General features: G+C 29.9%; 1 protein-coding gene across 1 annotated transcript; it reads right to left on the reverse strand.

Moving 5' to 3' along the window:
• Positions 1–1,190: 1,190 nt before the first annotated feature.
• Positions 1,191–5,706, reverse strand: LOC102596783 (glutamine synthetase; the record flags this gene model as incomplete). Its single annotated transcript, NM_001318646.1, is given in 12 exon segments — positions 1,191–1,625; positions 1,800–1,959; positions 2,045–2,082; positions 2,229–2,282; positions 2,402–2,476; positions 2,562–2,690; positions 3,027–3,114; positions 3,223–3,329; positions 3,617–3,665; positions 3,760–3,863; positions 3,962–4,001; positions 5,596–5,706. Coding segments are annotated over 12 exon segments (1,065 nt in total). The 5' UTR covers positions 5,670–5,706.
• Between the last annotated feature and the right edge of the window lie 5,801 nt (positions 5,707–11,507).

The raw sequence follows: 11,507 nt of genomic DNA on the forward strand, positions 1-11,507 counted from the left end.
CTTTATTATGGCGATATATAGCATATTAAATTTTTATTAAAAAAATTGACAAGATTTCTATCAATTTGGATTACATATCAACCTAATTTTACTGGGTTGAAATGGGTTGAGCTATCAGCTAATAAATGAATAGGTCAATAACCAGACCAACTATAAACAGATTACACAAATTAGACAGATTGGATTTGATTTTGTCATCAGTACCCCTATGAAGCAGGTGGGGGTAGGCAAGTGCATTGATAGACAAACTACAAGTGATAATAGATAACTAATTCCGAAATTAATTTTAACAAGCCCGCTTCCTTGTGATTTGGGGAGTTGAATTCCAACTAGATTATATATTTACAAGATACTAAGGATCTGTTTGGTCGTAGATTTTCCAAGTAAAATTTGGGGGGAAATTTGGCAAATAGTGTTTGTTCATACAATTTGTTATTATTTGGCAAATAACCCAAATTCTCAAATACTAAAAAAACTAGTATTTGGGTCAAATCTCATTATTTGGGATCTTTAAAAAATTTAAATTCTACACCAAACTTTTACTTTTTACAAAAACACCCTCTATAGTAGTTGTTTACGTTGTATTACATATTTTTTTTACGTAAACACCAAAGTAGTGATAGAATATGAAAGTAATGATACGGTTATTGATGAAAATTATGATGAACAATTAGCTTAGGGTAACAAAGTCATGTGTTTTGTGTACTTCACGATGCATGGGATGATGCTCGTTGCACTCACTCTGAACTATCATATTGCTCTAATGTCATGGACACTACTTGTTATTTGTTGCAACGAAAATCCAATTGACTTGTAACACAAACATATGATTAGTTTTGACCGTTTCTAAAACTTATGAGTATAAATCATATTTTCTAAAAAAGTGAAATATGTTTCTCAAATACTATGACCAAACACATGGTGAAATTTCACCAAAATTTTAACCCAAATAATATTTGTCAAAAATATTTGAAAATCTATGATCAAACGCTAGCTAAAGAGCTTTTTGACAATGACCTTACACAATTATTACCAAAGAAATTGGTTTCTTCCAAGTCTAACTGGAATATATATCTACAAATAAGACTATTCATACGTTGATCGTTAACCTATAGCAACCTCTCTCCTATTTATTTTTATCTGTCGAATAAACAAAATCACAAATCACGCTCTCAATGAATTAAGGGTAAAATAGATTAAATCCTTTCATTATCTTTGTTATTAATAAGAATAACATTGTTTTGTAACACAGCATTGCCAAATCATAGACAATGTATAAGGCCTTGCTGTATGAAAATACAATTCAACTGGCAAATAAACAGAAAAATAACAAGAGACAATCTACCCCTATAACTAAAAATTAACACAGGTGAAGTCGAAAGGGTCGTTTCACAATTCAATCTTTTCTCCTATCCCAAATTGTGCAAACCAGAAACAAGCGATCCCCTCGAGCAATTCATAGTAAAATGTCTTCAAGGTTAACCGATGATGGTGGTTTCTGCGATCATGGAGGTGACAACGTATGGGTCCATATTTGAGGCTGGCCTTCTGTCCTCAAAGTATCCCTTGCCTGCCTTCTCTGTGTCTCTTCCAACACGGACAGATGCACCACGGTTTGCAACCCCCTGAACACGTTAAATGAAGTTGTGTAAAGTGAGACAGGGTAAGACGTTGGATGCATCTTGCTTGAAACGGAGTTTAAGAAAGAACTACTAGGTGTCGTTCTTTTGTGACTAGCTTTAAGTTACTCTATTGTCAAATGAGAGAAGTTATGAGAAAGGGAAAATGTTTATATATACCCATTTGAAGGTGTTGATGTTGGCTGTTTCGTGCTTTCCAGTGAGACGACGCTCATTGCCTTCACCATATGCAGCAATGTGTTCTTTGTGCTTCAGGCCAAGCTTCTCAATAGCCTTCAAGATTATTTTATAGCCTCCGTCTTCCCTCATCGACTTGGTGCTGGAAAAAATTACCAAAGGTTTAGACGTAAAGGACTGGTGAATTTTAAGATAAAAATCGCAAGAATGAAGTGTTATTCCTCTACCTGTAATTTGTGTGAGCACCTGCGCCGTTCCAGTCGCCCTGACAAGAACAGAAACATTCATTGTTAATACACCATATATGATAAGCGATACATCAGTTTTCCTAAAAAGGGAGACCAGTTTGTATCCTACGTGTTTCAATAATCAAATCAAATAAATGCCTGAATTACATAGTAGAAAGCTTACCGGGATAGGCTTGGGGTCGAATGACACGACCACCCCAGCAATCTCTGCAATCCTCTGTTAAACCACCAAGTCAATAAGTAAATTGCATTCAAGTTCTCGACAAGATAGCAAGAGAATTGAATTGAAATGAACCAAAATAGTCGATAAAAGCGTCAACGGTTAAGCTGCAATACCTCTAGAATGTAACGAGCTACCCACACTTCATCACCGGCTGAGATGCCAACAGAAGGTCCCACTTGGAATTCCCACTACATAAGATTTAAAAAAAACACATCAAATGTTTGTGAAATCATTCAATTCTAGCTAGATGAGCAAGCAAGAACACCTATATACCTGTCCCGGCATGACTTCACCATTGATTCCGCTGATATTAATCCCAGCATAGAGACATGCCTTGTAATGGGCGTCCACAATGTCACGTCCAAAGGCCTTGTCAGCTCCAGTTCCACAGTAGTATGGTCCCTAGACACAAAAATAAATACGATTAAATAGACAATTAACTAACTCTTGATCAGTATGGTCCCTAATTGTTGGGTAAATGCAGCAGTCACCAAAACAAATTAAGTACTAGGACCACAGATACAGATCAATGCATGAGGCAATAGAGACTTCTTAGGAACACCAATAATCACCATGAACGCCAGCGATATGTGACATTTGTGACACAATGTAATGCGAGCAATATGAGAAAATAATCTATGACCAAGGAGATGAGCCAAATGAAAGAACTAATGCCAAAAAGACACAGGAAACAAAAGAACAATGCAACAAAATGTATAGCAGGTATTAATAATATACCTGGGGTCCAGGAAAACCGCCAATGGGCCATCCAAGAGGCCAGTTGACCTCCTTTTGCAGCAAGGTATATTCTTGTTCAATACCATACCTAATTTATACAAACAATTTCTTCAATCAAACTGGAAATTTGCAAATCATCGTATCCGAGAAAAAAGTTTAAGCTATACTTTAAAAGCTTAGTAGAATATGTCAATACCAAGTTTCCTCAGCAGCCACATCAGGGTGGCTGAAGACCTTGGCAGCAGCGTGCCTCTTGTTTGTTGGGATGGGCTCACCAGCAGGAGTATAGGCATCACACATGACCTTCAGTACAAAAAAAGAAAGAATCAAACAAATGATTCACTAAAAAGACTTAACTAATACCATCATGTTAATTCTCCAGTCTATGTTGCTGACACGTGTCTGGATCCTCGAAAAATGCACTACTTTTGGAGGATCCAACACGCAACTGTCAGACTTCAAGAAACATAATCTAAAGTCACTGATGTATAGAAGTTCAACTCTTTTCAGATACTCAACAAAAGTCAACTAGAAAAACTTGAATGCTGGAATTAATGATAGGTAGGTAACAAATAAATCTTGAAACTGACCAAGATATTGTTGCCTCTCCTGAATGGATCCTTGAAGATTGCTTGTGGGCTATGTCAAATTTCAATTAAATAAATACTAGTCAGAAAAAAGTTCAATTCACAAAAAAATTTAGCAAATTTTGCACATCAAAAGGATAGCTTACTATATGATCACTTCACTGTCTTCTCCAGGAGCTTGACCTGTGCTTGATCCATCATAGTTCCATTTGGGTAGTTCAGCAGGGGTAGTAACTGGACCAGGGAGAGTCTGTAAATCAAAAAATAACACTCATATAAGCAAACTTCTACTTATTCGAAAACTCGGGAAAAATATATAAACTTAAAATCAATAAAAAGAGATTATACCCTGGCTTTGCTCCTCATGTCCATGCCTGATCCACCAATCCTGGTAATAAACAGACAAAAATATGTATATATAAACATCAAAAGGTACTCTTTTTTTTTAATCATAAAAGTAGTCGCAAGTAGCTAACTGAAATAAATTTCCAGATAGGAAAACTGATAAAAATCAGATCTTTCTCCAGAAAATATCACTTTTCACAAGAAAATACAAAAAAAATACAAGTTTTAGTGAAAAACAAGAAAGTTTTCTTTTTATGTGCAAAGTGTCATTTGTTTACTCAAAGCAAATGAAAAAAGGATCTCAATTGAAGAGGAAAACTACAAAAGAAACAATAAAAACAAAGGGAAAAAAGATAGATCTAATGAAATTGACATACCAAAACAACATTAACACTCTTAACATTTCAATAAAAAAAAAATTACCACTTTCACTACATCACAACAAAGACATTATACCCAAAATGCAGAAACAAAAACACAAGACACCTTTTTTTAAGGAAAAAAAAACACAAAAGAATCTTTACTAGATTCAAGAATCTTTATATCCATAAACAGACACCCAAAAAGTTGTTTAGAATATCAAAAAAAGAATCTTGCTCATGTTAGGTGTGAAAACAAAACTACCCCATTAATGAGGTGGCAAAGATCCAAACAAAATACCATTTTGTGTGCAAGAACACTCAACAAGTTATCATACTCAAATTCCAAAACAAACAAAAACAGTAAAATAAAAATATCAGACACCCATTGAGAAAAAAACACAGAAATCAATCCTTCATAACTTCAAGAATCATAAGATCCATACAACAAGCACAAAAAAATGATACAATGAAACAGAAAGAACAGAGTTTTTTCATGTCTGGTGTAAAAATAGAGCAACCTCAATAAGAATCCCCAAAAAAATACCATTGGGTATACAAAAAACACTCGAGACCATTCACAAGATCACAAAAAACATATCATTGAGTGTATTAAAATTCCAAAACAAACAAAAGCAACACCTTTTAAGGAACCCCAGAAAACAATCTTAAACATCTTCAAGAATCATCATTTTACACCAAAAAACCATTAAAAAAATCCAATCTTTTTCATTCTAGTGCAAAAACAGAACAACCCCCACACCACCCAAAAAAAAAACCATTGGGTATACAAAAACACTCCTACTCACTAGATCACAAAAAAAAACATATCACTTGGTAAATTAAAATTCCAAAACAAACAAAAACACTAAAAAAACATGTCACCTTTAAGTAAAACCCCAGAAAACAATCTTAAACACCCTCAAGAATCATAACATACACCAAAAAACACAAAAAATATTTAAAATCCAATCTTTTTTCATTCCAGTGTAAAAAAAGAACCACCCCATTAAGAATCCCCCACCCCAACACGAAAACACTCAAGACTACTCACTAGATCACAACAAACACATCACTTGGTGAACTAAAATCCCAAAACAAACAAAAACACTAAAAAAAATAGACACCCTTTAAGTAAAAACCCCAGCAAACAACCTTAAACATCTTCAAGAATCATAACATACACCAAAAAAACTTTAAAATCCAATCTTTATCATTCTAGAGTAAAAACAAGAACAACCCCATTAATGGGGTGGCAAAAAAGAAAAAAAAACTCACCATATATATTCAGCAATGATCTTCTGAGTATCATCTGAGAGATTGAGGTTGATAAGATCTGAAAGCAGAGACATGATGACAACTTCTTAAAATTAAAATTCTCTATAAGATGAATTTTCTTTGTGAGGCAAAGACTAATTTTTATACACTTTATATAGGCGATTTTCAGGGTTGGTTGTATTAACTATTACACTTACTACTTAATTATTCCAATTTTATTTTATTTTTTTGCTATTTTAATTTTTAATAATAATAATAATAATGGAAAAATACAAATAACTTAGCATTGAAAAAAAAAAAAAAGGACAAGTTTTGATTGTTCCGAAGGGTAGGTAACTGATGAATATGAATATAAGGAAAAAGAGAATCCAATTTGAGGATTCTATTGCTTTTTTACAGGATACTTGAAGTGCCGGTATTTTATTTATTTATTTATTTAAAATAATCAATTTACTGTTTTTTTGACCAAGTTGAAAACATTAAAATTGCTTGGTGAGTTGGTGGAGGTTAAACTAGTCTTTTTATTAATTACTACAAGACAATGGTCATCATTCATCAACATGTTTTTCTTTGTGTAATAAAGAATTTCGGAGTTTGAAGTACGATCACATAAATTTTATTCAGAGGGAAATAACTAAAATAGAGAAAGAGGAGACCACAAGAGAAGTATGATTGCACAAGACTTTTTCTTAGCACATTATTAACCAAGAGTCTTGACGATCAATCTATTAGAATTATAATAAAAATTTCAGACTAAATCGCATGTGTCAATTGCTTTGATGAATTGGTGAAGTTAAAATTATCTTTTTATCTTGAGATAACAATCAACGTGTTCTTATACGATAAAGAATGACGACGGAGTTTGAAGTATGGTGTCACAAAATTCGTAAGTTAAAAAGAAATAAATTAAAATCATAGAAAATAGAGGAAGAGATGGGAGGAAGCAATTAGATTCATAATACAATTAAAGCAAAAAAAAAGATTCATAATACGAGTTTAATAAAGGGTCTCATTGGTCAATGTATTAAATTTTTTGTTTGAATTTTAGATTTTAAGATTTTTAAAGAACTTTTTATAATGAAATTTCCACATTAAACTTTATACATTTCAATTGTTTGGTGGGTTGGTGAAGGTTGAGATTGTCTTCTTACCATGAAGTTACGGTCAATGTGGTTTTTTTTGTACTAGTAAAGAATGACAAAATTTGAAGTACAATTATAGAAATTTTGTATGTTAAAAGAGAGAAAAATAGAATTGGAAAAAATAGAGTAAGAAAATGTAATAGGATTCGTAACTCATATTTAATAGGGATCTCAATAGTCAATGTAATTGATTTTTATTTGAATTTAAGATATTTATATTATAACTCACTATACGATTAGTTTAATTTTCAATTATCTCATGAGTCCTTCCTTAATTAGTAGTAGATCACCCTTTTCGAATCAATACATAATGGGATTAAAAAGAAAAGTATGTCCATATTATTTCAATTTAAATCCTTTTAAAGAGGAAAAAGATTAAATCAATCAATAAAAAAAATTAATTTGCTTATAATTAATATGATCAATTTATTTCAGATTTCATAGATACTAAGAATTCACTAATTTGTCATAAATAGTTTTGATGATCAAACTGTATTTTGCTATCAAACTCATTAACTTTCTTAATAAATTCATTAGATGCATTTGGAATCATTCCTTTATTAGTTTGATACTCCCAACGTTATATTAATTGATCATTTTTCTTTTATACGTTTCTTAAAAAATTCATTTTTATATTTGTGTCTAAAAACTTATTTGATGTTTTTAAATAATACATTTATAATTCATTAAGCAAAAAAAAAAAGATTTGAAATTCATAAATTAAAAATTATGACTCTGATATTGATTTCTTACTCAAGAAGGTAGAGATAGACCGAAAAAATATTTGGAGAGAGGTGATCTTAAACATGATATGTCACACTTACAACTTAACAATGACACTACCTTAAATACGTAGATATGTAGGTCGAAGTTTATAATAAAACTAAAGTTAATAAGTAGTCTAATGTTATCTAGTATTATGTATCAGTATTGTTATAAATACTGATATACTATCTCGTTCTTTAATTATATAAATATTTTGTATTCATTTAATTTGATTATAGTATTCTGTGTTGTTACTTCACACAAATGATTTTGTTATTCTTTACTTGATGTAAGGATTCATCGAAAATAACTTTTCTATATTCACGAGATACACACTATCTTATTCATATTCTACTATTTATCGGATTACACTTAAATATATTTGTTATGGTTATTATTGTTGCCTCTGATCTCTTACACAATTATTCTTTCACTTCATTTAGGTCGATTTTACCCTTATATATACTATTTAATTTGGTGCATTATTGATGTATATGTAAGAAAAGAAAAAAAAATAGTTTCATCAAGTTGCACTCATGAATTATGATCACGGGTCACTAGCTATGTTACAAAAGTAGTCTAATAATAATAATATAATATACAATATTATTCCTTTATGTAAAACTTTTACTTTTAGAGATATTGTCATGTGCTTCTTGTGGTGTACATTTCTATACAAAAAGGTTTTTAAGAAAAGAAAAAGAAGACATTATTTAGGTTTAATAATGCATTTCTTTTGAATATTTCACACATAATTCTTCCACTTTTAATGGTTTATAGTGAAGTGAGTGAACTATTATATGGAGTGCTAATTTTTTAAACTCATTATTGGACAAATTACAAGTCAAAAAACTCATCATTGTACTCAAAGTGAGGAATAGTTAAATGGTCATATTAAACATAACTAAAGCTATACTTTTGTTACTTTAAAATCTCATTTTTTCGTCTTTACGATCGAGGTTAGAATTTAATATTTATGAATTTTGAATTTATTATATTAAATTTATAATTTATTTAATTGTTAAGATTAATATTAAATAACACATAAAAAAAAAAGATACACCAATATAGTTTCACTTTCACATGAGAGGGATGAGGAAGCGAATGTGTATGCAGATTTTATTTCTATCTCCGTAGTGGAGAAGTTATTTTTAAAAGATTCTCCATTTTAAATTTTAAATTAAATATAAATATATTTACTAAATTATTTTGATACAAATATTATTTAGTGCACGCTTAATATTGCATTTCTTTTCTATTTTTCACACCTAATGTTTCCACTTTTCATGGTTTATAGAAACTAAGGTATATATTGGACATATTACAAGTATAAAACTCATTAATGTCCTCAAAGTGAGGAATAGTTATATTATTAAACATAATTAAAAGTCATACTTTTGCTACTTTAATTTAAAGTCTCCTTTTCAACCTGTGACTTTATCGTCACAAGCAAAGCCAAAATAATCTACTATAAAATTGAAGATTCTAATTTTACTTTTTGACTACCATTCTAACGTTGAATACATTCATACCACTTTATAACAATTAGCAGGTCAACAGTCATTCTCTATAACAATATTTTAGTATAATAGTTAAATTTTTACTTTGTTATTTTTAAGTACATGTTCTTTATTACAAGATTTACTATAGTGATAAAAAAATATTCAGACAAGCAATATCGTTATAAAGTTCCGCCCCAATTTGTCCACAACTTTGAAATTTGGCACGTTTGAAAAGTAGTTATTCTACTTTTTCCACTTTTTATCAATTAAAGAAAGGCAATGCCAATGTACTCAAATGTATCTTTTTAGAAGTTCAGTGAATCAAGCCAAGTCGAATAAAATGAGACAAAATAAAAGCAAAATTCTCTTAAAATTTGCCGTTTTAGGCCAGCATTTAGCATTTTTAACAAGGTAAAAAAGATAGTGACGAAATTAGAAATTTTAATAAATAAATTTTGTCACGTCTAACATGTTCATAATGATGCTTTTATCAGTTAAATAATCATTCCTTCTTTTAATTTCATCCTCGCACGTAATATTTACGTCAAATAATCAATATTATAAGACATATTTTGCTAGGAGATAGGTGTATATTTCATTATACGAGTTCAACAAAATTCATTAGTTTTAATTCAACAATAATAAATATATTTTATGAGAGTTTATAAGTAAAATTTAGAGAGTATAATACGTACATAATCTTAAAAGAAAAACACTAGTTTCAATAAATATAAATTATAGAATTAGAAATTATTACACCAATTTATTAAAAATAGAAAATAATATAACTTAATTAGTATAAAGTTAAAAACTAGAATTCAACAACATAAACTCTAAATCATCAATCGGTATATCTCTCATTTCTATAATTAGTATCTCCTCTCTCTCATTTTATGTAACATAACTTAATTTGGCATGATATATAAAAAAAATGAATACATTTAAATTTTATAATTCAAACAATTATTAGATATTTGTGTTATTATAATCATTTCATTAAGAGCTAAAAATAAAATATTTTTAACCATTATAACTTATAAGGTTATGGATGCAACATAAAATGAAACTTACGAAGTACTTAAAAGCATTTTGAATTATATATCAATTTAATAAATATAAACATCAAACGCGATCAATATATAGTGCAGTGATAAAAATATTTTTTTCTTAACCAGATGTCTCGAGTTCGAACCTTATGAATAAATAAAATTTTGTTAGAAGCGCTACTCCTGAATGAGCCTGCAATGCGGAATCTGAATCTATGTCGATAGGTAAAAATTAAAATTAGGTAGGTGAAGAAATTAAAAGACGTAAAGAAAAAGTAATATGATAAAATTAAATGGAATCTTATTGACGTACTACCTTTACAGCCGGTGTACTTATTTGGCTGGTACGGTAAAGGACGACTACCCAAGAATTGGGAAAAAGCATAGTTTTAACCGACACGTGCCGTTTAATTCGAGAGTTTAGTGATGAGAAGGAACTAAGGAGAGATAAGAAGACTTGTCAATTATGTGGGTCCTATTTTGCATTGAAATTGTAAATTTTTGATTAATTGTTTTATTTTATTATATGTGTCGTGTTTAGATCAAATTCGACCATTTTAACTTTTTTGAAAATCCCACCCTTTTTTTATTATTGTTATCTTAGGTGCGATTATTGATATTCATATTGAAATTCGATTAGATTAATATTTGTATATTGTCGAACTTATTTTTTAAGTCGGAGCTTTGAATAAAATCTTTAACAAGTGTGGTGGAAGGTGGGTCGAGAGATAAGATGGTGGATATGCAGATCTTTTTTATACTTGTGAAGATATAAATTTTGTTTGTGATAGTTTCTCGAGATAAATATGCATATAAAAACAAGTTTAAAAAGGAAATGGAATAACAAAGAAATAGTGTTGATAATTCGGGGTGTGTATCGATCGGTTCAGTTCGGTTTGGTTTTAAGTATTATCAGTTCGATTTGTCGATTTTTGGTTTTTAAATATGCTAAACCGATAACTAAATCAATAAGATATTTGTTATCGGATTTTGGTTTATCGGTTTTCGATTTAACCAATAAGAAAATGATTTCAAAACAAATATATGACTTGTCCAATAATTTATCGCGAAATAAAAAAGAGAGAAATCTAATTACTCATTGAGTGCAAAAATTCTGCTTAGTGTAGTAAAAGTATAGAAAATACTCATTAATTCACAATTCTAGTCGTTGCCTAAAAGCCTAAAGTAATACTAAAACCTAAAGAATAATTGCATAGAGCAGAGTTAATTAAATAATGTTAATTGTGTAAGGTCCTTATAGTTAAAGTCTAATATAGTGATTATATTAATATTTTTTGTTTGATATTTATGTATGACTGAAAATTAAAATAGTAAATTATTATATTCTTAATGGGTTATCGGTTAACCCAATAACCCAATATTATAAAATCAATATCGAACCAATAACCCAATAATTTTTTTTATAAAACCATAAATAACCATTAACCCAATAACAA

Source organism: Solanum tuberosum, unplaced genomic scaffold, assembly GCF_000226075.1.
Source record: "Solanum tuberosum cultivar DM 1-3 516 R44 unplaced genomic scaffold, SolTub_3.0 scf00148, whole genome shotgun sequence".
Taxonomy (NCBI): Eukaryota; Viridiplantae; Streptophyta; class Magnoliopsida; order Solanales; family Solanaceae; genus Solanum; species Solanum tuberosum.